At 45.0% G+C, this 26,505-nt stretch overlaps 2 protein-coding genes and 2 pseudogenes across 2 annotated transcripts; 3 read left to right on the top strand and 1 right to left on the bottom strand.

Moving 5' to 3' along the window:
- The first annotated feature begins 7,883 nt into the window (after positions 1-7,883).
- On the top strand, positions 7,884-9,834 carry PITX3 (paired like homeodomain 3). Its single transcript, XM_031682699.2, has 3 exons — positions 7,884-8,013; positions 8,186-8,388; positions 8,914-9,834. Exons 1-3 carry the CDS (start codon positions 7,896-7,898, stop codon positions 9,499-9,501), a joined length of 909 nt encoding a protein of 302 aa, XP_031538559.2. The 5' UTR covers positions 7,884-7,895; the 3' UTR covers positions 9,502-9,834.
- Positions 9,835-10,438: 604 nt separating this feature from the next.
- On the bottom strand, positions 10,439-13,683 carry ELOVL3 (ELOVL fatty acid elongase 3). The gene is made up of 4 exons (XM_006210476.4): positions 13,354-13,683; positions 12,272-12,403; positions 11,447-11,598; positions 10,439-11,194 (listed from the first exon to the last, which is right to left on the bottom strand). The coding sequence occupies exons 1-4, from the start codon at positions 13,452-13,454 to the stop codon at positions 10,767-10,769; spliced, it is 813 nt and encodes a 270-aa protein (XP_006210538.1). The 5' UTR covers positions 13,455-13,683; the 3' UTR covers positions 10,439-10,766.
- A 7,685-nt stretch (positions 13,684-21,368) lies between these two features.
- On the top strand, positions 21,369-21,492 carry LOC116282544 (U4 spliceosomal RNA; annotated as a pseudogene).
- Positions 21,493-25,256: 3,764 nt separating this feature from the next.
- On the top strand, positions 25,257-25,664 carry LOC102528896 (large ribosomal subunit protein eL39-like; annotated as a pseudogene).
- The last annotated feature ends 841 nt before the right edge of the window (positions 25,665-26,505 follow it).

Here is a 26,505-nt window from a genome sequence, read left to right as displayed (position 1 = left end):
GAATGTCCTGGCCGAGTGGCATGTCCATTTACCCAGCAGCGCCTGCCCAGCTGCTGCATGTACAGTGGGGTTCGCTGTGGTGGGTTGCTTAGAATCCTAGCTCACAGTTTGCGAACTTGTCTCTGCTCCTAGGGGCTGCGGGCTGGGAGCAAGGAGTGAAAGTAAAGGCTGAAGCCTGACTGGGTTGGAGTGGCGCTGGGAGACATTCCCTTTCCAACCCAGGCTAGATCTGAGCATCATCCCCGGCTCCCAGAATCCAAATTTGAGGCGAGAAAGCCAATGGAGGGACTGCTAGTGGGAATGAAGACCAGGAAAGGAAGGCATGAACCACAATGCACAAAGGGCAACGGGAGGGCAAGGATGAGCCCAGCACAAGTGCGTGATAGCCTCAGTTCCCTTACAAACTCAAAGTCAACCCCTAATTCCAATACAGCTGACCAGACACCCCCAGAGTCTTTGCCTGCTTGTCAACCAACTAAGAGCTTTCCTGCTGGGGGTGGGAGCCCAGGCCCTAAGAGAGAACTGCAGCCCTTTAGCAAAGCACACCCTGTAGTCTTCCCTTTTTGCTTCATCAGTCCCACCAATCTCAACACCACCCTGGTGGCTGAGAAGAGGTGGGAAGGAGACACATGGAATGCAGAGGCTGGGGTCCAACATGGGACCTATATTGCCCTTCAACTCTGGTTGGGAAGGGTGTCTCAGCCCTACCCAAATGCCCTGTTTTCTTTTGCTGCAGCTTGGGGAGGGCTCTGATTCCTCTGGATTCATACAGTGACCACATATTCTGACTCCAGCTCTCTAACCAGAGCCGATTTAAGCTTAAGGGAACAGACAGAGTAGAAAGAACTCTCTCAGTCAGTGTAAGTAAATAGAACAACCCATTCGGGGACTGAGTTTCATGGGGACAGGGGTAAGGTAATATGTCTAGCAATGAGAAAGCTGAACAAGTAGGTCTCAACCTTTCTTATCCTCCACCCATGAGTGGCATATAGTACATCTTCCCCACACTCACACCTCCACTCCTTAATTTTAATTTGCTTATCACTGGCTAAGTCATTGTTTTTCAATCTCTTTGTCCCTTGCTCCTTTCTGATCAATATAGAGTCATATCCTAGTTACCTCCACCACATTCTGATACCCGTTTTTAAGGGCTTGTGCTCCCCTTGTCTTTGAAAATCACTAATATGATGGGTGAAATGAAAGGTTCTGAGTCAGGAAAGGAATAGAGAAGGCATTACAGATGGTTCCATGAAGACCTTAGCCCAAAGTTCTGCTTTTGCCAAAAAGGCCAAAATGCAATGGCATTCCAGTAAAGATGACTGGAAACAAAAGACAGAACCTTCTCCTGTCCTCCCATAAAGCCCTGTAGCTGAGTGCTTGCCTGGTCACTGGCTCTCAGGGAGAATGTCATGGACCTAGCTGAGGGTCAGAGAATGGTCAGCAGAATGGGGAGCAAGGGGCTGTTGGAGGGAGCAAACTTGAAGTTTAGGCTTCTGGAAGGTGAGATAGGATGGAAATCCACAGAGTAATGAAAGGCCTAGATAAGCAGAAGACTTGTTTGCTCCCAAATCCTGAAACCGGAGATGAGGGGGCCTCCTAGAACTGGAATGATTCAAGCACAGGATGAATAGGAAAATGTTCCTTGGAACACAGTGGGCAGCAAACTTCCAGAGCTCATTTCCAGAGGAGTGGTAGAGGCAGGAAGTAGAAATGGAATCCTTAAGGGCTTGGGAGGATCAATGCCTGTCAGAGCCACAAATGGCTGCTGGGGTGGAGGGGGCGAGGAATGGAAAGAGCTCAGTCCCTTGTCTTGGGAGAACTGGATTAGAATCCCTTCAATTTGTGTAACCATGGATAAATTCGTCTTCTTAGAGGTGAAATGGGGATGATCATTCCTGCCACTCAAGGTGTGTAAGAGTTAAATGAAATCATGTATATGAAAACCCTTTGCAAATGGAGAAGCACCACAGAAATAAAAAGGATTATTGCTATTATTATGCCCAAACTGTAGGTCCCCTGTAATCATAGAATCTTTGTTTGGAATGGTGAGGTCTCAAGACTTATCAGCCTTCTAGCATCCCTGATCCAGCCACAGGAAGATTCTCAATGACAGATAGGACACCCGATCCTAGGCTTCAGATGCCAATCACGATCCCTACTCCTCTCTGAAAATTCTAGGGAGCTCCCCAAATGCTTAGCTCCTCTACCAGGCCAAATATCCTGATCTGATCCCTGCCTGCCTCCTGCTCAAGGAAGTGAATCTGGGCCCAGAACTGAGGTCCAGGAAGGGAGGGCAGGGAGGGCGAGTTGGAGCTGAGTTAGGAGTGGGCACAAGAGAAGGACAGCCAGCCAAATCTTTTCTTCTCTACTTACTCTAAATGATGCTTCCTAGAGTGTGCGGGAAGGAGATGGCAGCTAACCCAAAGGATCCATTAGGTCCTGAGCTTTGGGATTATCTAGAGTCTAGTCCATGGTCACGGACAGGGACCCATGATGATAGTGATGGGGAAATAACGGAAAAGACAGTAGGATGAGAAAGAGCCACTTTCAGAACTCTCTCCGCTCCTTTCCCTCGCCTGGGGACTTCCTTACTTTACACCACTCAGTTAATAGTTTCCCCTTTGCTGTCTCTCCCCTATCCAATCCATTCTGCTCACCATTGCCAAATAAAGACCCCAAAGGTACTGCTTTTATGTCACTCCCTCACCTACAAGCCTCCAGTGACTCCCACTGCTTGGAGCAATGCTTCTCAATAGGAGCTGGGGTGGGAGAGGGCAGCAGAGGAGTGGGAGTGGCATGACGCTGCAGGCTAAACAGCCCATCTTCCTGGTGTGGTGATGTCACTTAAAGATGTCTCTTGGAGATTTGGAGAGAAAACATTATTTTTATATTAAAACAAACAGAACTTATGTATGGAATAGAAGGCAAAATTTTCCATTTTTAACATAAGGCTTAAGATCTCAAAGAAATTTCACACTGGCAGCAGTTGTTTCAGGTTGTGCCCCTGTTTTCTGTACTGTATTCTCTCTTACTAGTCTTAAGGGTTTTTTGATGGAAAAGCTGGAGATGCTCTAGCCTACACTTTATCAAACCTGAACCCGTACCCCTTGCCCCTCACTGCAGTCCCTCTCAGCCTGACCATTTTTCTCTGATGATTTCCATTGCCCACACTGAGACCCTAGCCAAGCTAGGCTCCCTGCTGCCCTGTGAACCTGCCAGCTCATTCCCAATACTGTCCCATTATTTAGAAATCTCTGCCCCCTTCTCTGCCTCCCCAGTTCTCAGATCAGCTGGGTACTATATTCTCTGTACCCCAAAACTTGATACCACCTTACATGGGCTTCTGTCTCTCTCATCTCCCACAATCTAGGAATCAGGCTCATGCAGACCATCATTCCATCCAGTGCTGTTTGCCTCCCCAGACTGTAGGCTCCTAGAAGTTAGAGTCTGTGCCTTACCATTCTTGGGCATCTGTCTTAGCACCTAACACTTGTTGAGGGAAAGAAGGAAAGAAGGGTGTGTAGGCCCATCTCTCTGATTCCTGATATACCCCTTGGTAAATTAAGTTCATCAAATCATTGCTGCCTCCACGTGAGTCTTAGGGTTTCCTCTTGGGCTGTGAGCATTGTCTACAGCTGCCTTCATTTGCTTTCATTTGCTCATTGCAGCTTAGCAGACCAGACAATGTGGATGCTCAGTGTCCTTAAGGAACGTGAGGCTATGTGCACTTAAGGGCCTCACTTGAGTATCAAGTTTATAGGATGGTTCCGTCCCAGTTTAGAGCCTGATTTATACTTGTTCACCAACTTGGTGCTTGCTGAGCTGAGGCACAGCATCACAACTCCCCTCTTGTCTTCCTTTCCATTCAGTCCCTGCAAGAGAAAGGTTTTCCCCCATTTCAGTTCCAGGGTGTGCCTCCTGCCTTGGGCGGAGCAACTACTCAGGTAGCTGCAACTACTCTGGCTGTGGCCCTGGTCTAACCCTTTGGCTTCAGAACAAAAGTGGATGCATATGGCAATTGCCTTCTTCCTTTGAGCTGTGTCCCTTGGAAACCATGGCCTCCCCACTATGGCCTCTCTGGTCTATGACAGTCTCTCCTCTCCATCTTAATACATCTTGGATATTTGGTTCTTGCTGCAGTCCATGACAGCTTCTTATAATTCCATGCTGTACTTCAAAGACCAAGGTCACCTGCAGGCCTTCCATTATCCCTAGGCTGGGATTGCCACCCTGACGCCAGCCAGTGGAGCCTGGGCCACATACCCCTGCGGGATGTGTCAGAGATGCTGGAGTGGGGCAGGAGGCCCTCCAGAGCTAGACTCAGCACCACTGTTATCTCTGGGCTCTCTTTGGCTCTGCCTCGCATATCCTACCAGCATCAACTGACCCTGCGACTTCCAGACCTACTGCCTGTCCCTGTCCCCTGAGTGAGGTGAAGTCCCTGGCCACAGTCCCAACTCCCTAGCTTCCTGACCTCCAGCAGTTTGGGGGAGCTTAATTCTCAGCCAGCCTGTCTCCAACTCAGACAACAGCTTGGTGCCCCCAGCCTCTGCCTGATGAGCCCACCCAACACGGGTCTGCTAGAGGCCTCTGCTCTCACCCTTTCTCTATTGCCTGCCTGGCATTAGTGTTCTTGCCTTTTTAACTTCACAGGCAGGGCCCTTCTCAGCCTCATCTCCTCTGTCTGCTGTTACTGACACAGTTAAGAGCCTAAAGCCTTCATTCCTTCTTCTACCAGTCCCTGGTCCCCAGTGTGGCTCCCAGCTTGGGTTACCCTGCCCATTTGGATGTTACCTTATTGACTGGGCCTTCCTTTATGTTTAGGATAGAATGCTCCTGACACACACTTGCAACCCTCTCTAAAATGCAGCATACTCACCTGTAGTCACCAGAGAAATTTTTCACTAGGAGACACAGGGTCTAGGGAGGTGAACCACTCAAGCAAGGGCAGAGAGGAGGATGAGATCTTATTTACCACTCTATCCTCAGTGCCTTATTCAATGCCTAGCTCATAGAAGGTGCCAAATAAACATCAGTTTAATGAATGAAGACAAAAAACCCCCAAAAACAAAAAAACATATATAGAGTTTTATCCCTACCAGTTTCTCCTTGTTATGCTTTATTATAATCTTGTAACAATACTGAAGGTAGGTAGGGAAGGGATTATAATCTCCCATTTAGAGATGAAAAAATATACCCAGAGAGGGAAAGTAATTTGTCAAGGACACACAACTAGTAAGTTTGGGAGCTAGGACATGACCTCAGATCTTTTGATCCCCAAACCTAGTTTCTTTGGGCTATACTGTATTACTTTCCTAAGAGAGGCCTAATCAGTTTCTGCTCCCTACCCCAATCTCTTCCAGCATTCTCAAACCTTCACCCCATTCAGCTGAACAGGCTCTCCCCAGCAGCCTGAGTACAGACCATTCCCCTGACTCCTTTGGCTTCCTCCTCCCCCACAGAATCCTTAGTTCCTGGGACTGAGAGCTGAGGTTCAGAGGGGCCAGGAAGGGGAGGGGGAGGGTAATGGCTAGCTCCAAAACAGCCAAGGCAGCTGTCCCTGTCACAGAGAGAGGAGACTGTGTGACGGTGTGTGTCTGTCTGCCTGAATGTGGGAGCACATGTGTGGGAGAGTGTGTGTTTGTATGCCCCTAGCTCCAAGTCCAAGTTCTTATTTTGTCTGAGTGGGGGCCCGTGTGTATCAGCATGTGTGTCTGTCTGTCTCTGGGAACACACAGCCTGAATTCTGCTTTCTCCGCCTCGTCTTTTATTCTGGCCCTTATCTCTCCTCACCCTGCCTCCCTCTGCTGAAATAAAGAGTGAAACCAAGACACAGGTATGGAATGCTGGGGGAAGGGGAGTGTGGAAAATGGAAAGTCTGGAGCCAAAGCAGACTGGAAGGAGGAATGGCAATGGTGGGATTCAGCTTTCCCTACAGGCAAACCCAACTGTCCCTCTTTTCCCAGCTCTCTGTTGCTCCCGGGGGGCCTTGGGAGAAGTCAAGGGCATGGTGTGCATTTTGAGGGCGTGTTGGGTGTGAAGAGAAGACTTCAGAGCCCCCACCCCCCTTTTCCCAGCTCTCAGTTCTAAACCTTCCTGGCAACTTGGGAGGAGCTCCTAGTCAAGGCTGCTCCAGCTCCCTCCCAAGGTCCTCTCCCTTCATCAGCGCATCACTTGGCCAAGCCCAAGCCTCTGGCTCCTGACCTCAGGCCTGGAGGAGGGGCAAGCTGAGCACGCCCACCTCCTACCAGACTCCCCTCCTTCCTTCCTGTGGCTCCTTCAGCCCTGCCTCTCCAACTCTAGGAAGAGGTCCAAGGTCTGGTCCCCTCTGCCTGCAGAAAGAACAGGGACTGTTTCTCAACCTCCTGCCTTGACCTCTGTCCCACCTCAATTTCACTTGAGAGGTGGAGGAGGGGGGCAGCTGTCATCTCTGAGCTGGTTGAAGGGGGCATTACCATGTGCAAATACAGGCCACTGCCCATCTGCGCCTCCCTGAGAAAGGCTCCTAATAAATTCAGAGCAGCCAAGTGACACACATCTCAATCTAGGCTAATCCGCCACATTAATGCCACCTTGGACAGCCTGCATTAAGTCCCTGTTAATGGGAAGGCAGATGGATCCCCTCTTACCCAGCTCTTCACCCCTGTTCCTCTGTCCCTAGCCTCCTTTGGTTCTGTGACCAAGAGGCATCCAGAGTCTTGAGCCCCACTAGTATCTCTTTCCCTTCCTCCCGCCAGAGGGGGCCTGGGAAAGAGAACACTGCATGAGAAACTTGGAGGGGGACCTAGGCAGGCTTCTGGACAATTTCAGGTGAGGTTTGGCACAGAGAGTAAGGGTAGAAAGGTGGTTCTAAGAAGCCCACATCCACTGCCTGGGGTGGGCCTGCTAGAGGCCAGGCATGAGAGTGGTGACAGGTGGGATGCCATGTATGTCTGGGCAGGTATAGAAGCAGGTGGGGCCAAATACCTAATGATTTTCAAACTTGTTTTTGATCCTGGAACCCTTTCTTCAAATGAAATCTCTCCAGAAAGCATAAATAAAACAGACAAAAGCAGGGTGGCCCTCCTGGTTGAAGCAGACCCAGGTAAGGTCAGGCTAGATTTCTATCCCTGAGGTTAGCCCTGAGTTCCATTCCCTGAAGGGATTTGTGGGGAGGGCGGCAAAGAACACATCTGAAAAAGAAAATGAAGAAAAGCACAGCTTAGGAGTCTCCCAGATGGTTCAGATCCCAGCTCCACTATTTACAAGTTCTGTGACCTTAATTGTCACTTCACGTCTCAGTTTCCTCACCTAAAAAAGCATGATAATACCTAATATTCATGCATTCTTGTGGAGGGAGAGAAAATGAGGTGAAAGCACATAGTAACTGGTCATAAATGATAGCAGTGATTCTCCTAATGGCAGACATATTAGGCCTGGTTCAAAATCAAATCTGTTGCACTGAAGAGTGACTAACACAGGTTCAGACTGTCTCAGATGTGACTGACTGAGGGGCATGTTTGAATTTATAGGGATATTGGGCATTCGTGTGAAAGGGAATTCAAGTTTTTGAGGATGTGGTATATGGTACTCAATAGTGTGGTTTTCATTAATTCAATAAATACCTATTGAACACCAACTGTGCACCAGGCAGAGTTCTAAGTGCCCAGCAGTGAACAAATCAAAGTCTATTGTGTATATCTGTCTTTAAAACCTCTGAGTATACACATTTCCCTCCTTAGACCGCTGTTTCCCCATTCTATCCTAGGGCATCCCACACAGGGTAGCTTTATGTTGGTGGCTGAGAAAGGGGACAGAGAACCGGTGGGGAAACACTACTGGGAACTGCATAACTGGGAGATTTTATTCCCATTTAACTTGGTCTTGTCTTTTCTTCCCTACAGAGCCCTCCCTCCATGGAGTTCGGCCTGCTCAGCGAGGCGGAGGCCCGGAGCCCGGCCCTCTCGCTGTCAGATGCGGGCACCCCCCACCCCCCACTCGCAGAACACGGCTGCAAGGGACAAGAACAGAGTGGTGAGCGCGCCCCCTCCTGGAGGTGGGGGGAATAACAGCTCCATCCTTTAGCGGGTGGGACCCTGGAGTGGAAGCCAGGGAGGGAGTCAGCCGCCCCGCGGAGAAGGTCCCCAAGCCCGGGAATCCGTGCAGGCATGGACTCCTTGTGACCTGTCCCCACCCCGGCACCCAGATTCGGAGAAGGCCTCGGCTTCGCTGCCTGGCGGCTCCCCTGAAGACGGCTCGCTGAAGAAGAAGCAGCGGCGACAGCGCACGCACTTCACTAGCCAGCAGCTGCAAGAGCTCGAGGCGACCTTCCAGAGGAACCGCTACCCCGACATGAGTACGCGAGAAGAGATCGCCGTGTGGACCAACCTCACCGAGGCCCGCGTGCGGGTACGGCCCTCTCAGAGCCGCCAGCCTCACCCTACCCTGGGCCTTCCTCTCCTGGGCGGCTCAGGGAGTAGCTTTGGAATCAGCAGTCTGTGGTTCTGCCCGGCCTGCCCCATTCTCGGACCCAACACCCGACGTCCCTCGGCCCCCGTCCGCTGTCCCCATGACCTTCTTCCAACCAACGTCCAATCTCTGCTCTTACTCCACTCTGTCACCCCAGGCAGAGCGTTCCTTCTCCCTTGGCGCTGTCTCTGGTTCTCCTCTTCACCCCTCCTTGACCTCATCCTGCTGTCCCCCGCCTTCGCCCCTGACTCAGTCCTGCCGCTCCCTGCTTCTTTCTCAGCCCGCTGACTGTGTGCTTCTCACTGGCCCTGTCCGGCTGCTCTATCACCCCATTCCCGTCTCCGGCCACCTTGTCTTGCTTATGCTCCGTCCGGCCCCGCCCCTCGCTTGGACCCCAGTCCGGGTGACCCACCCACCGGCCATGCTGGAGGCTGCGCCCTGACAGCTTTCCTCCCATGCCCGCAGGTATGGTTCAAGAACCGGCGCGCCAAGTGGAGAAAGCGCGAGCGTAGCCAGCAGGCCGAGCTGTGCAAGAGCGGCTTCGCGGCGCCCCTCGGGGGGCTGGTGCCGCCCTACGAGGAGGTGTACCCTGGCTACTCATACGGCAATTGGCCACCCAAGGCACTTGGCCCGCCGCTCGCCGCCAAGACCTTCCCTTTCGCCTTCAACTCGGTCAACGTGGGGCCTCTGGCTTCGCAGCCCGTCTTCTCGCCACCCAGCTCCATCGCAGCCTCCATGGTGCCCTCGGCCGCCGCCACCCCGGGCACGGTGCCAGGACCCGGGGCCCTGCAGGGCCTGGGCGGGGGACCCCCCGGGCTGGCTCCGGCTGCAGTGTCGTCCGGGGCAGTGTCCTGCCCTTACGCCTCGGCCGCCGCAGCCGCAGCTGCAGCCGCCTCCTCTCCCTACGTATATCGGGACCCATGTAACTCGAGTCTGGCCAGCCTGAGGCTCAAGGCGAAACAGCACGCCTCTTTCAGCTACCCCGCGGTGCCCGGGACATCCCCGGCCGCGAACCTTAGTCCGTGCCAGTACGCCGTGGAACGGCCCGTATGAGTGGCCCAGCCTCTCATCGCCGAGGGCGGGGGCGATAATTCACAGCCTCCCTGGACTGGGGTCTTCCAGACTGGCTTGCTCCTGTCCCGGAGTCTGAGAGGGGTGCTGGGGCTGCCGGCGTTGCGGGGGGGCGGCTGGCTCAGGAGAGAGCCTACCCCCTTCCAGGCCTGAGGGGTGGACTGGCCCTAGACACAGTCCACGACCCTGGACTAAGGCCAGGAACAGGGACCAGTTCCCCGGAGGCCAACTCACCCTTGGCCCACCCCGCCTTCTCCAGACTCTTCCTTCCCTGTTTTCAGAGATAAATGAAATAAATGTGCGCGGACTGTCAAAGGCCTGATGATTCAGAGTTGCGGTTGAGCCCCCTTCTCTCACCCTTCTTCATGTCTAAAAGGAGAGCTCGGTGTACAAGAAAGAGGTTACGGTCCAGGCTTCTAGGGCTTTGGTCGTCCTAGGCCCCCAACATCAGGTTGGGGAAGCCGGGGGAATCCCTGGAGCAGAGCGGCGCACGCATGCGTGCGTGCATGTTCGTCTGTAAGGCTTGGGGGCTAACTGCTCGGCGGGCGTTGGCCAAAGCTGGTGCTGCGGCGCCACCTCGTGGTATCATGGAGGATAACCGGAGGGTCTGGTCTCGAACGCTTACTTGCTGGTATCAATTCTGCAATTAAGGAAGCCTATGACTTGTTACTTCGCCTTTCTGCACCTGTTTCTCACTGTTCCTATAAGGGGCTTGAGCCTCTAACAGCAATAAAATTCTAGTCTGTGACAGACATTTATTAAGTGCCTACCAGGCCTAGGATTCTCATTGAGTGTCTCTGTGTGTGCCTCTCATCCTTCCACATGCCTTCTTAAGCTTCTCACCTGCAGGTCATCGAACTGCCAGCAACCCTCTCTCATTACAGCAGTCCCCTTCCCTTAAATCCCCAAAACCCCAAAATCTTGTTGAAATCTTTAATTGCCAAAACAGAGCAAGAAGAAAGATTTCTGGAACTATAAATAACTCAGCTCTGGGGAGCATCCTCCATCCCACCCCCATGCTAGGGCCTGCTTGGCCTTCACATTAAAAACAGAAACATCAAAGTACTAGATCACATCTCCATCCCAGGGGTGACACTTCTTGCCTGTCATAACTTCCAGCCACCTAGGGGCGCAAATCTCATGGGGAAACCATGCAGGAAAGGAATCCTAATCATTCTCCCAAACGTAAGCTCAGCACCTCAATGCCTCGGGAGAGGAGACTTTGGGGCTCCTTTTTCTTCAACCCTTCACTGGCTTTTGGTCTTGGCTTTGATCCTGGGAATTATGTAGGTTTTGTGGAAGTACTGGGCAAAAAGGAGGAAATAGGTCATATACAAGATGCAGGACCAGAAGAGCTCTTCCGTTGTGGTGTGGCATCCCTGCTGCTGTCTCCAGATGAAAGTCAGGATACTGAAAATGGCTCCCATAAACATCTGCAGGACCTGCAGGCTGGTGATGAACATGGGAAACCACCTGGGGGGCTTCACTTTGGCAGCCTTCAGAGTGTAGTAGGTGTACATGATGGCATGTACACCATAGTTCATGGTCATGAACCAGCCCCCTGCAGCCACCTTGTGCCTGTATCCAAAGCTTGCATACACCAGCACTGTGCTGTGGTGGTACCAGTGCACAAAGATGAGTGGCCGCTTACGCAGGATGATGAAGGCCGTGTCTCCTGAGAGATGGGAAGTCATAGTTGGCATACCATCCAGTGTTGGGACCACCTTCCATACTGGATATGGGAGCATAGGGGGAATTTTCAGGGCAGGGAGAGGGGTCTTTGTGGCAGAGAATCTGAAGAGGGGCTTGGGTGAGAGATGTTGTTAGGACCCAAGGTATTGGGAAGGGACTCTCCCTGTGATTTGGGGTGGGGCTGAGGAGGTATGCAGTTGACTGCACACCAGAGAGATAAAGCCTTATCACTCACCAAGTTCAATGATCTTGCTGAGAACAAAGAGGCAGGACCAGAATTTGATTATGGGATGGTTGATGAAGTCGGTGAAGCACACAGTGTGCTTTAGACTCCCCCTAAGTAGCAAGGTCCCCATATAGACCCATGTCCTCACTGCCCCGAGGATACTGAAATGGGACAGAGGAAAAGGGTATAAGGATCATCCACAGGCACCAATTCACCCTTCCCCCTTGGCCTGGTCAGGTCACTGACCCAAGTTCTACCATCTCCCCACCCTTTCAGAGGAGATGAGTCACAGCTTCTGAGATCCTGGGGCCAATCTGGTAGAGCCAACCAGTAATCTAGAAGAGATGAGAGCCAGGGAAGGACTGGGAAGTGCTGGAGGATGGGACTGGAAGTTGAGTTAGGGAATAGGGCTCATGGGATGGGTAGAAGCCTGGGAGGAGATAGGTGGCAGGATGGGGGCAATTGAAGGAGTTTGGGGGAGGAAATATGGAAAGGAAAGGCTGGGGAAGCAATTGGAAAGTCTTATGAGAGGATGTTAAATTCAGAGAATATTAGAGGATGGGGAAATGGTTGGAAGTACCCAGACTCCATGAGCACAAGAGGACTCATGAGAGAGAGAGCAGAGACTGCCAGTTTGGGGACTGGGGAAGAAGGAAAATAGGGTAATATGGGATGAGGATGGAATCTGGGGAGAGGAGTTAGGGCTGAGATAATGGGATAGGGAGAGAAGTAGGGGACAACTTGGGGAGTTGATGCGATTTAGATTTCTAGAAAGCTTTTAGGAATAGAATGAGGTCTACAAGACAGGTGGGGAGTGTGTGGGTGAGGACTTACCTGAAGACTGCAAGGCAGAAAGACCAAAGGATGAGAGATCCCTGAAGGTTGAAGCCCTTCCGTGCCTTCATGTAGTTCTGCCCCACAAAGATGAGCAGCAGGTAGATCAGAGCTATGGCAAATGAGATTGCCCTGGCAGGCAGAAGGCAGAGGGGATGAGCTTATAGGTGGGTACTGGTTATAGGAATACCCACTCATCTCTCCAGGTGAGTGCCCTGGGTTGGAGTCCTAGTTCTGCCACCTACTAGCTGTGTAACATTGGAAAGACTACTCAGTTTTCTGAGTCTCAGTTTCCTCATTTGTAAGGGAGGACTAACACTCCTCCCCTGACAGTGTTAATGTATATGAAACACCTAGCACAGGGCAGGGGATATGTCCAAGGCTTCTGTGACTTTTGCTTTCTCAGTGGGGTTGGGAGTGGGTGACAGCTGCCCATGCCTAGAGACAACCCCAGACCGTAGTGTAAGAAGAATGTGGCAACAGCTTCTGCCTAGCTGGATCAGGGCAAATTGCCCGGAGCACAAAGTCAGTCCACAAACACTTTTGAGGAGTTCTAGAGCAATGCCAGGGAGCCTGGGGAAATCTTGGAAGAGCATCCTGACTTTGCCTCTTTCTCCACAGCAGGGAGGATGGAGCATTTGAGGAACAACGTGATAACTGCAAAGGGCAGGCTGTCCCTGGGCACCAGCACTATATACCCACGCGCGAACCCGCCGCCACAAAGGACGGAGGGGAGTCATCTATAAGGTGGATGGGAGTAGGAGTTCAGATCAACCCTATTTCTCAGAGACCAGTTCTCACTACACTCTTTCCCCTTGGTTTCTGTCTTCTCCCACATTCCTCACCCCATCCTCTTATTTCTGCCTTTCTTTCTTCCAGATCTCCTCTCTTTGAGGTGCCACACTACCTGCACCTTGAACAATGAGGACGTGAAGCCAGTACAAGGGAGACCAATACCTTTGATCTTTAGCAAAATCATTGCGGGCATTCTGTGTCGCGTCCCCTCAACCCCCAACCCCACACAAATAGCAGTCATCAGAGTTGGGCCCCTGGCATGGCCCTTCCCTTTCCCCAGGTCTCACCAGTACTCCTCCAAAAAGGGCCTTAAGTCCTGGAACATCTCGAAGTTGTAGGGCTGTAATATCTGCTCTATTTCATCTGAGACATTCATGGCTGTGACCATTTCGTTCTGCAAACGCTGATGTCGGGAGCTGGACAAGAGTTAGGGGACAGAGGATAGAGCGAACCTTGGGAAAGGACTGAACAGACCTGGAACCCAAGGAATTCCGAGGCAAGCCAAAGAGTGTCAGATCCAGGCACTGCGCTGCGGTCCAACCGCCTTCCACTGCCGCCGCCACTGCGTTATAAAACCGGCGGCCCTTGAGCGGTGCGCGGCTCCCTGAGCTCTGCACTGGTCTGATCTCGACCAAGATACGCCCCCATCCCGTCCCTGGCCCCAGCCAGTTCTCTGATTGGTCACTCTCAAGGGCGCGTCCCCCAGGCGCCTCGCAAGCCCCACCCCAAACACCTATCATAGTCCTCGCCACGCCCACTTTCCCATCTTTTTTTTTTTTTTTTTTCCTCCCCCAACACCTCTATTCCCACCTGCTTAGCTTGGCCCTTGTAACCTTGCCAGTTACTCGTACAGGACCGGCTTCTCCTGGCACTACCAACTATCGCCTTTGCCTCAGTTTGCTTTAATCCTGACCTACCGGGCAGTGAGGAGAGAATGGAGGTGTCCTTAGCGTGCCCCCTGAGATAGATAGAGGTGTCGGTTTCCTGCCTCCAGGAGACCCTAGGAAAACCAGACCCGGGATGAAGATGGGTCAGGCTGGGGAAGGGGCAGCAAAAAAACCCTCCCATAGTCCCATCTGCCTCCTTCAGGTCTGGTTGTGGGTGGCAGCGAGATGAATTGCAATGAATTTTATTGTTGAGGTAGTTGATGTTGATGTTTGGGGAGATGGTAGCTGAGGCTGTTGTGGTTTATTTACAGTTTCCTGAATTCCTGAATTGCTTCAGCCTGACACCCAGTAATAACCCTGGGAAGGAAATGGGGTCACCCTCTAGGCTTCTGGGATTATTGTCTTCAGGTTTCCTGGAGACCCTCTGGGGTTTATAGAAGAGGAGATGCAGTGCATCTCCCAGTGTCCTGTGGTTCTTCCCCAGTCTGTGCTCATCTAATCAGACCTCCTTTTTTCTTGCCTGAGTACCCAGCCCCAAAGAAATACATTTTTTTTTAACTTTTAAGGCCTTACTTGCCTGTCCCTTATTTCTCTCCTAGGCTTTATGAAAGTGAGGGAGAAATACAAGGCTTGAAGGTTGTTTGAGATAAGATGGGGATTTGCAAAACAAATGCTAAGAGAAACAAACATAAAATATTTAAAATCAAGATGTGGTATAAATGGCTCTGTGCAGTAAAGCTCACAGGCTCTGGAGCCAGAGGAATCAGGTAGGAATTCCAGCTCCCATTCCTTGAACCTCAGCCACTGTCCAGGGAAGGGTGGAGTGGGAAGTCCTGCCCAGGCTATCTCAGTGACTCTCAAGTGCATCCCTTTGTCTCTGGATCTCATCACCTTTCACCTAGTAACTACAGCCACTACCTTAGACATGTTAACAGGTTGTGCCACCTCCTTCTCTAATACAGCAGTTTCTATTGCATTAGAATCAGAAAAGAATATCCAAATCTGGCTAATTGTAACACTCCTGAGCCCCAACTCCAGAGATTCTGACCCAATATGTGGCGCCAGATGATAGTTTGGAAAGCACCACTTTCTATCATCTCATCCGGAAAAGGGTTCTAAAACCTAAATTGGCCTCCAGAATGAACTTCTATTGTTTTAAAAAGTAATAATAATAATAAAACCTAAGTTAGATCATGCTGCTTTCCTGCTTAAAACCCTTCAGTGGCTCTTGATTGCTTTACACATGGCCTGACACTACAGCATGTGTTTGATGGAAAAAGGAACAAATGAAAGAATGAGTATTGCAAGAATAATACCATCAAGGTGTTACAAGACCTGGATTCAAACCCCAGCTCCACTAACTAATTGTGTGATTTTAGGTAAGTTACCTAACCTCTCTGAGACTCACATTCTTCATCAGTAAAATGTAGACAGTCAAACTCACCTGCCTACCTCACAAAGTTGAGGTCAGTATACAAGTCAGATAACATCAATGAAAGTATAATGTGGACTAGACACACGGAAATGTCAGGGTGAATCATTTGGGGAGGTTTACAAATGCATATAGAATATGTATACTCAGCCCTGGGTGTTTCTCAAATGAAGATACTTTACATTGTCTTTTCCTGTGAAAGTTAATGGTGTGGCTTGAGAGAGAGGTGTGTGTAAGAGAGGAAGAAGAAGAAAAATCTCCAGAAATTATTTCCCAGGGTAAACCTCTCCTGACCTTTGGACTCTCTCCATATTGTTCCCTCTCCCCAGACATCATTTCCTCACCTGAACAAATCTTATTGTTCGGTCCTAGCTCTGAAGTCACTTGCCCTGCAAAAGCCTAATCTGTGACAGACAAGGTCAACCCCTTCTTTCTTTGTCTCCCACCCACAGGACTTTGTCCAAACCGCTTGCCAGTATTCTGCTGAGTAAGTATAGTTAGCCATATATTTTCTATACTATCCTGGCTCCCCTACCCAAAGGGTCGTTTTTGTTAGGTCACTCACCCTTTGAGGGAAGCACACAGCACTTGGCACAAAGTGGGCATTCAAAATACATCTGTGTCTCTGAATTGAATAGGAGCCTAAGAGGAAAAACAAACAGTAAACACACATATTTTTTTAAAAAGACTCAACTTCCTTAGTAATTAGGGAAATGCAAATTAAAGACTGTAAGTACAGTATGGCTCCAATTAACAGCCATTAAACCAAGTAAAAATTAAATATGCAGTGTAAGTCCAAGCTTTGGGAAACAGATACATTCACATCTGGCTAGTGGCCAGGTAAATTAACATCATCCTTCTAGAATCATACTTAGGTAACACTTAACAAGAGCCAACTGATCTACTTTGATCCACTCACCTAGGAACTAAAAGACCAGTGAATTAGGCCAAAAGGAAAATAAATCTGTATGTCACTGGGACTGAAAAGAGCTGCGAACAACCCACTAATGAATGCTTAAATTATTAAATAAGATTACAAAACAGCTTGCAGCTGTTCTACCAGAATATGGAGAACATGAAACCATGTTTGTAAAACAGTGTGAAAGAAAAACAACATTTTAAACTGTATCTATCCTATTACCTCAGTTATCTCAAAGTGATGATGTCTGTAAAGATCAAAGTCAATTAGAAACACTAAATGTGAAATCATTTGATAGGATGGGTGAGATTAGGGGAAAAAATAGTAGTATTTAAAGTTTTCTTTCGTGATATTTTAAAATTGCTATGCATCCAGGGACTCATGCCTCTAATGACACAGGAAATGATCAGGACATGATGTTAAGCAAAACAATGTAGGATATGAGTCTGTATATATAGTATGGTCTCGAACTTAGAGAAGAAATGTAGATGGAAAGAATATTTGTAACTTTTTGTAGAGAAAAAATATGGAAGAAATTATGTTGAGAACAAGTATTGGAAGGAAATGCACCAAAATACTAGAGCTTATATGGATGGTGGAATAATGGGTGACTTTTATATTATTTTTATAAGTAGTAAGTGTTCAAAACTAAAATAAGTGTATCAAAATTTCATGGAATTAATTCTTTTTTTAATTTTTAAATTTATTAAAATTTTTTTTTAAGAGTTAAGTCTTTCTTTGCTACATATACTGTCACTAATTGGCTTCTCTGCTGTTTCCCATCCATACCATAAGATCCTGCATGTCCCTGTCAGATTCCTCTCCTTTCCCCAGTATTTTTACTCTCTTGGGTTTGCTTCGATATTTCTGCTGTGCCTTTACTGATGCTTCTTCCTATACTTCCCACCTCTTTGATACTGCTGTTTCTTAAAGTTCTATCCCTGTCCCTTACTCTTTCTCACTCTATACTCTCTTCCCTAGCTATCGAATTACCTTTCAAGACTTTACCTGTTACTTCTATTTGGATTAACCCAACTTATCTTCTTTCTTGCCTCTCTTCTCTATTCTTTTTTTTTTCCTTAAGATTTCAGAGATGCAAATACTTCCTGAAGAATCAAATATCTTGTCTATTCTTGCTCACATTTCCCAATGCCTGCCAGACTTCGCCACCTGGTTGATTTGAATTATAGACTGCTCACACTCAAGTGTAGAAAACCCAGCTCACCTTTTGCCCAGACCTACCTGTTCATTTTGCTGACTTCCTATTTCTCTTAAAGTCACTATCAGGCTCCTGGGCTCATAAGCAGGACTGGCTACATAATTTTCAGGGCTTGGTGCAAAATAAATATGTAAGGCCCCTTTTTCAAAAGTTATTAAGAATTTCAAGTTGGCGGCAGTAGAGCATCAGACCAAGTTTAGAGTGCGGGTCCCTGGGTGGCTGCACTGGTTGCACACCTGGGCTTAAATCTAGGGGTCATTTTGGACTCCCCTCTCTCCTTTAATCTGGTCTGGCTGACAGGGTAGATAGCGCATCCAATCACAAGGATGGGAAATAATGGAGGAGGAATGAATAGTGAGGTGGGAAGGAGATGAGTTCAGTTTGAGCCCCATGAATCCAAGGTGCCAGTAGAATGTCCAGGTCAGAGCATCCAATAACCAGTTGCCTAGAACTCAGGCTGTAAGTCTGGCTTCAACACTCAAGGTAGAGGGTATCACTGGACTCCTGGCTGTGGATGAAATTGGCCAGGGAGTGAAAGTCAAGTAGGGCTTTTCAAAGCGGGGTACATGGAACATTTACACTGTAATCTCCAGCTTGTTGAAGTCTCCTGGGCCCAACCCAGCCCTCTGAATCTGAATATATCTGAAGGTTGATAGGGCTTGGGAATTACAGCTTTAACAAGCTTCCAAGTTGCTTCTTATGCTCCTTAGAGTTTGAGAACTGTTGATGTGAGTGAGAAGACTCACTCTTCTACATCCCCAGAAGAAATATCAATGGATAAGGTAGTGGCTTTCCTACTTATTTGATTAAGACACACAAAGAGAAATACATGTTATGTTTTAACTCTGCACATACACACATATTTGAAATAAAATTTTTAAAAGCATAACATATTCTTACCATGTTGTGTCTGATATTTTTTCTACTGTATTTCACTATTTTAAAATGCCCATCATGACCCACTAATAAGCTGCATCCTGTAATTTGAAAAATAAAAACTGATTAAAGAGTTATCAGAGGGAGAAGATGTTGACAGGGGTTAGGAAAAAAATAAATCTAAATTCTCCACAGGTTCTTCAGGGTCTAAATTACATTTCAATGCTTTTGAGAGAGAGCCTGCATCTGAGTCATTTTGAAAGAACTCTCAGTGCATCCAGTGTGGTAACTGTGACAGGATGAGTGAATTCATGGAAACCATGGTTCTGCCAAGAGTCCACAGTAACCCCCACTGTCCATGCCACCAGCCCAGGTCACAAGGAGGCTAGTGCCTACTAGATGTAGGCACTAAAAGGGACATTGGAACTGCTTTGAGAGGAATACCCTACCTTTGTCTCTGCCTGCTAGGATCGCCTCTGTCTTCTGGGTGTCACCTGACTTTCTCTTCAAAGGCCTCCCCAACCCCATCCCATCCACATCATCACTCTATTTGATTAGGGACCCAAGAACTGGTTTCAGCCTAAGAAAGAGAAAAGAGCTCCTGACATCCAGAGACTGGTCTGCCACTTATAACTAGGCCTCACTCCTATCCTAGTTCCCCTTCTTAGAGGCAACCACAATGATCAGTTTCTTGTGTATCCTTTCAAAGATCAACAATGCATAAAAAGGTATATTCATATATACCTTCTTAAAGGATAGCACATTTTCATATTATTTTATACATTGCCTTTTAAATATGTCTTGGGGGAGTGTCCCATATTGGTACATCTAGAGCTTCCTTCTCTTTTTGAACAGCTGTACACTATTTCATTATATGGATGTACTGTTTCTATTACTCAACAAAAACAAACGGAAAAGCTTGTGGGATTTTTGTTTGTTTCTGACTCTAAAGGTAGCATTTTTTTAAAACACAAGAATCCAAAAATCACCTCAAATATAGTTACCATTACATTTTGACATATTTCTTTCTAGATTTCTATGTAATTATTTTTAAATAAAACAAAAAATTTTCAGGGCAAACCACTGCCTCCAAAACTGGATAGACAGGAAAATACAAAGGATCATAATATGGAGGGAGCAGAAGCCACTGGAGCAAGGAGCTGGTAAGAACAGGTAAACAGCAATTGACAAATTCCTGGGGGCTGAGTGTGAACTAGCCTGAGAGTTAAAAACTCCTGAGGGCCCAGTCATAAGGGGGCTCACAAACTCTCATAATTTTTTTTTCTAGGATTCTTACCAGGTTCCCGTGGTGAAGGTCAGAGAAAAATACGCTGTTCTTCTGGCAGGGGAAAGGGGAAAGTAACCATTTTGAAATATATCCCCCCTAAAAGTAATTATTTTAAAACATGTCCAGAGCTTTCTGTCTTCTATAACAAAAATCTGTCCTGAAGGGAAACTGCTTTACCAGAGCCTCATCTGACCTATAGGGAGGGCAACTGGACAACTCCAGGCCCTTCTAGCCTTCCTGTCTCACATTAGGGGAGGGGGAATAAATTAAGACACTCTTCTGAATGTCACAGCCCAGGAACTCAGGCCCACTAAGTAAACTGAGATTTAATAATAAAATTATAGAACATTTCCTTTCCCTCAATTCATTACTACCACATCAGCAGGGCTCCAGTATAACAACAGTGCATTACAACTGAGAGAGCTGCAAGATTCAGACTCTCTTTAGGAGAAATTTCTAGGGAAAATCCAAGATAATAGGGAAGATAGAAACAAGAACAGTAAAAGAAATTGAGGCTTCTGACACCTACAGCTACAACAAGCATTAAAAGCAGCCTAACTCCTAGCTAGAGGAAGAAAAAAACCCTCACAGCAGAGGCTTGCTTATCTCAGTTTCTGTTATCTGATATATCATGTCTGGCTTTCTTTCTTTTTTAAAAAAAAATTTTTATTGGTGTGTAGTTGATTTACAATGTTAGTTTCAGGTGTACAGCAAAGTGATTCAGTTATATATATATACATACATACATATTTTTCTTTTCAGATTCTTTTCCATTATATGTTATTACAAGAAATTGAATATAGTTCCCTGTGCTATATACTAGGTCCTTTTGTCATCATGCCTGGCTTTCAACCAAAAATTACAAGGCATGCTAAAAGGCGAGGGAAAAACACCATCTGATGAGACAAAGCAAGTACCAGAACCAGACTCAGATGTGTTAGATTCTGGAGTTATTAGACTAGGAATTTAAGATAACTTTGATTAATATGCTAAGAGTGCTAATGTAAAAAGTGAACAACATGCAAGAAAAGGTAAATAGTATAAGGAGAAAGATGGAAATATTAAGAAATAATCTAAAGGAAGTGGTAGAAATCAAAAACACTAACAGAAATGAAGAATGCCTTTGATGGGCACATCAGTAGCCTGAACGTGACCAAGGAAAGGATCAGTGAGCTTGAAGATATAGCAATAGAAATTCCAAAATGAAATTCAAAGAGAAAAAAAGAGTCAAAAACAAAAGAAACAGAATATCCAAGAATTGTGGGGAAATAATAAAAGATGTGACATTCACATAATACGAATACCAGAAAGAGAAAAAAAGAGAGAGAAAGTAGAAGAAATATTTGAGGTAATAATGGACAGCAATTTCCCCAAATTAATGACAGAACCAAACTACAGATCCAGGAAGCTCAGAGAACATCACATAGGCTAAATACCCAAAATTCTATACCTGGGCATATCATATTCAAGCCACAGAAATCCAAAGACAAAGTCTTGAAAGAAGCCACAGTGGGAAGACATCTTACATATAGAGTAACAAAGATAAGAATTACATTGAATACTTTAGAAACCATGCAAGCAAGAAGAGAGTAGAAGGAAATATTTTAAGTGTTAAAAGAAAAAAATCCATCAACCTAGAATTCTGTATCCAGCAAAATTATCTTTATAAGTGAAGGAGAAAAGCTTTGCACAGTGGCAGTATCATAGCCAATGAGGTTTAACCAAGGAGCGATTGTTGCTAATTGAAAACTTTTACCAATACCTCGCCATGATGCATTGACAATTTTTGGCAGCCTCTATGGAGACTGAATAAAAAAAAAAGTGAAGAAGAAATAAAGACTTTCCTAGAAAAAAATTGAAGGAATGTTTTGCCAGTAAAACTGTCATTCAAGAAACATTAAAAGATGTTCTTCAGAGAAAAGAAAAATGATACAGGTCAGAAACTTGCATCTATATGTAAAAGGAAGAGCATTAGAGAAGGAATAAATGAAGATAGAATAGAAGCTTTTATTTTATTTATCCAATAGATAACTGTTCAAATAATAGCAATAAAGTTTTTGGAGATTATAGCTGCCAGATAAGTGAAATGAATGACAACAATGTTATATGGGACAAGAAGGAGGAACTTACAATGCTTTTATAAGATGCCCTACACTACACATGAAGTGGTATGGTATATTTGAAAATGGACTTAGAGTAGTTGCAAATATATATTTCAAACTCTTGGGGAACCACTAAAAATTTTTCAAAGAAGTATAATTAATATGCTAAGAGAGGAGAGAAAATGGAACCATATAAAATGCTCGAAACTAGAGAAGACAGAAAAAAGAAAAAGTTTCAAAAACAGAAACAGAAAATTGCAAAGAATAAAACTGTTACACATATTGTAGTTATTAATACAGCTTTATCAATAAACAATTTAAATGTGAATAGTCTAAATAGGCTAATTAAAAAACAGAGTGGATAAAAAAAACAAGCCCCAACTCTATGTTGCCTATAAGAAATCTACTTTAAATATGCAACAGATAGACAGCAGCATGTAAAACAATGAAGCTAGAACACTCCCTTACACCATATACAAAAATCAACTCAAAATGGATCAAAGACTTAAACATAAGACAAGATACAATAAACCTCCTAGAGAAAAACATAGGCAAAACATTATCTGACATACATTTCAAAAATTTTCTCCTAGAAGAAATAAAAGCAAGAATAAACAAATGGGACATAATGAAACTTACAAGCTTCTGCAGAGCAAAGGAAACCAGAAAGAAAACAAGAAGAAAACCTACGGAATGGGAGAAAATTTTTGCAAGTGAAACCAACAAAGGCTTGATCTCCAGAATATATAAGCAGCTCATACGACTCAGTAAGAAAAAAATAAACAACCCAATCCAAAAATGGGCAGAAGACCTAAACAAGCAATTCTCCAAGGAAGACATACAAATGATCAAAAAGCACATGAAAAAATGCTCAGTATCACTAATTATCAGAGAAATGCAAATCAAAACTACAGTGAGGTATCACCTCACACCAGTCAGAATGACCGTCATTCAAAAATCCACAAATGACAAATGCTGGAGAGGCTGTGGAGAAAGGGGAACCCTCCTACACTGCTGGTGGGAATGCAGTTTGGTGCAGCCACTATGGAAAACAGTGTGGAGATTCCTCAAAAGACTAGGAATAGACTTACCATATGACCCAGGAATCCCACTCCTGGGCTTGTATCCAGAAGGAACCCTACTTCAGGATGACACCTGCACCGCAATGTTCATAGCAGCACTAATTACAATAGCCAAAACATGGAAATAGCCTAAATGTCCATCAACAGGTGACTGGATAAGGAAGATGTGGTATATTTATACAATGGAATACTACTCAGCCATAAAAACAGACAACATAATGCCATTTGCAGCAACATGGATGCTCCTGGAGAATGTCATTCTAAGTGAAGTAAGCCAGAAAGAGAAAGAAAAATACCATATGAGATTGCTCATATGTGGAATCTAAAAAACAAAAACAAAAACAAACAAACAAACAAACAAAAACAAAGCATAAATACAGGACAGAAATAGACTCATAGACAGAGAATACAGATTTGTGGTTGCCAGGGGGGTGGAGGGTGGGAAGAGATAGACTGGGATTTCAAAATTGTAGAATAGATAAACAAGATTACACTGTATAGCACAGGGAAATATACACAAAATGTTATGATAAATCACAGAGAAAAAAATGTGACAATGAGTGTGTATATGTCCATGAATGACTGAAAAATTGTGCTGAACACTGGAATTTGACACAACACTGTAAAATGATTATAAATCAATAAAAAATGTTAAAAAAATGCAACAGATAGAGTACAAGTAAAGAGATAGACAAACAATCCAATTTTAAAAATGGATAAATGACTTGAATAGACATTTTTCCAAAAAAGATATACAGATGGTCAATAAATGCATGAAAAGATGTTCAACATCATTAGTTATTAGGTAAATACAAATCAAAACCTCAGTGAGATGTCATTTCACACCTATTAGGTGTTGTCAAGGATGTCAAAAAATTGGAACCTTTATACATTGCTGGTGGGAATATAAATGGTACAGCCACTATGGAAAACAATTTGGTAGCTCCTCAAAGAGTTAAACATTTAATTGTTTAACTTCATTCCTAGGAATGGAATGACTCAGCAATTCCACTCCTAGGTACATACCCAAAAGCTTTGAAAGCACAGGCTCAAAAGATATTTGTACACCCATGTTCATAGCAGCATTGCTCGTAATAGCCAAAATGTGGAAGTACCCTATGTGCATTAACATATGAATGGATAAGCAAAATGTGACATATGCATGCAATGAGATATTATTCACCTATAAAAGGAGTAAAGTTCTGATACATGCTACAACATGGATGAATCTTGAAAATAGGCTTAATGAAAGAAGCCAGACACAAAGAACAAAATTCTATGATTCTACTTACATGAAATATCTAGGTTAGGAAAATTCATAGTGACAGAAAGTTGACTACAGGTTACAAGGGGTGGAGCAGGGTTCTAGGAACTTTCCCTGTAAGCATCTTTGCCACAGACATCTTTAGCCACGAGAATTTTTGCCACATAACTAATTTGCCATAAGGCAATTTTGCCATAAAAGATAAAATAACTGGTTGACAGTTTGTTTTGATTTCTCCATGACACAGAAACCTCATTTTTATTTACATAATTCTTAGCTCTTATTATGGTCTATACAATAAAGAGCAGACATGGCAGTCTTAAAATAGTGGATGATAATAACTACATATATCAACTTGATAGAAAATACAGTGTTAAAACTTACTGGAAGTGTGAAATAAGTTTGTAAAGCCAGACTACATACTGTATTGGAAAATGATAACATGTCAGTTTGCAAACCCTTCAGTGATTTAAAGGCTCAGAGTTGAACCCACATTTCCCATAGAACATTGGAACGTCTATCAATGGACAAGGTGCCAAGAATAAACAGCACAGGGGCTTTCACAATGCAATACAAAATTTAGGATGCATACAAATATGCATCCTAGCATTTGGACGCTGATATTTCTGTTAACAAAGGAAGAAATTTTAGTGAAAAAGAAAAAGTATAATGCTGGACAAGGAGACAAATCAACAACAACTATATATATATGTAATATATAATACATATACATGTTATATAAAACTATGAATGAAGGACTTGGGAAACAAGTACTTAGATACAACCCACAAAGTAAAATCAGTTATCTGCAAAGCATTGCAATGAATCTACACACATTTTAAATTATTCAAATATTTTGTATTTTGCAATAAAGTCTTTTTAGTTTTGTTATTCATTTCTCATGTTTCACTGTGTTCTTTTTGAGCAATTTTTTTCTTTTTAAATGGAGGTACTGGGGATTGAATCCAGGACCTTGTGCATGCTAAGCATGCACTCTACTACTGAGCTATACCACCTCCCCACATTGTGTCCTTTTTAACGTCCTTTTAAGGCATAAGGCAGCAAAATTGCCTATGACCAGTTAGCTATGCAGTAAAAACATTGGCAGCTTAAACGCAGCAATGATGACTATAGCAAAGATGTCTGGGGTGAAAATACCAGATACAGTGGGGAGAAGAGGAAATGGGGAATTATTGCTTAGTGGGTATAGAATTTTTGTCTGGTGTGATGAAAAAGTTTTGAAACAGATGGTGATGATGGTTTCACAACACTATGACTGTAGCTAATGCCAAAGAATTGTATGCTTAAAAATTGTTAAAGTGGCTCTCTTCTCTTCTCTGCCATCCTAGGTGCGTTTGAATTTACTCCTCACCGTGTCTTCTCAGAAGAATTTCAGGATCATGTGATTGCTAACCAAGAAACAAAAGCAGAATCGTCCCATTCCCCAGTGGATTCAAATAAAAACTGGTAATAAAATCAGTTACAATTCCAAGAGAAGACATTGGAGAAGAGCTAAGCTGGGTCTGTAAGGAGCCCGTACATGAGGTGGCACACATATTTATGCTGTGTCAAGGTCACTTGCGTCTTACCATATCACTCTGAAAGCATCACTACTATCTGAATGGCTGGATGTGGTTAATTGGGAAAATGATTTTTCTCTTTGTGTCAGTGATACAGCACTAGTGCTTTGGCTCAGTAATAAATATGTGAGACCTTTAAAAATGGTTAAAATGGAAATTTTTATGTCATATATAATTTGCCACAATTTTTTAGAATTAATAATGCAATATACCAAAGTCCATTGAATTGTACACGGGGGCCAAGGGATATGGGAAGAGGACTGACTACAAAGAGTCATGAGGGAAACTTTGGGGGTGATGAAAATATTCTGCAATAAAAAAGAATGAAATAATGCCATTTGCAGCAACACGGATGGACCTAGAGATGATCATACTAAGTGAAGAAAGTCAGATAGAGAAAGACAAATATCATATGATATCACTTATACGTGGAATCTAAAGTAATAACACAAATGAACTTATTTACAAAACAGAAACAACCACAGACATAGAAAACAAAATTTTGGTTACCAAAGAGGAAGGGGGCAGAGGGATAAACTAGGAGTTTGGGATTTGCAGATACAAGCTATTATATATAAAACAGATAACAAGCTCTTACTCCATAGCACAGGGAACTATATTCAATATCTTGTAATAACCTATAATGAAAAAGAATATATATTTATATATATATATATATAAATGTGTAACTGAATCACTGTGCTGTACACCAGAAACTAACACAACATTTTAAATCAACAATACTTCAATTAAAATTTTTTATATAATGATTGTGGCAATGGTTACACAT

This window comes from Vicugna pacos, chromosome 11, assembly GCF_048564905.1.
Source record: "Vicugna pacos chromosome 11, VicPac4, whole genome shotgun sequence".
Taxonomy (NCBI): domain Eukaryota; kingdom Metazoa; phylum Chordata; class Mammalia; order Artiodactyla; family Camelidae; genus Vicugna; species Vicugna pacos.
This window is presented reverse-complemented; position numbering and strand designations above follow the sequence as displayed.

Excerpts from the sequence above, each read along its gene's own strand:
- PITX3 (XM_031682699.2), top strand. The coding sequence starts at position 7,896 with ATGGAGTTCGGCCTGCTCAGCGAGGCGGAGGCCCGGAGCCCGGCCCTC. Across the intron at positions 8,014-8,185 it reads CAAGGGACAAGAACAGAGTG|ATTCGGAGAAGGCCTCGGCT; the intron begins GTGAGCGCGCCC and ends CCCGGCACCCAG. Across the intron at positions 8,389-8,913 it reads TCACCGAGGCCCGCGTGCGG|GTATGGTTCAAGAACCGGCG; the intron begins GTACGGCCCTCT and ends CCATGCCCGCAG.
- ELOVL3 (XM_006210476.4), bottom strand. The coding sequence starts at position 13,454 with ATGGTCACAGCCATGAATGTCTCAGATGAAATAGAGCAGATATTACAG. Across the intron at positions 11,599-12,271 it reads TTCTGCCTTGCAGTCTTCAG|TATCCTCGGGGCAGTGAGGA; the intron begins GTAAGTCCTCAC and ends GTCCCATTTCAG. Across the intron at positions 11,195-11,446 it reads CAGCAAGATCATTGAACTTG|GAGACACGGCCTTCATCATC; the intron begins GTGAGTGATAAG and ends CCCATCTCTCAG.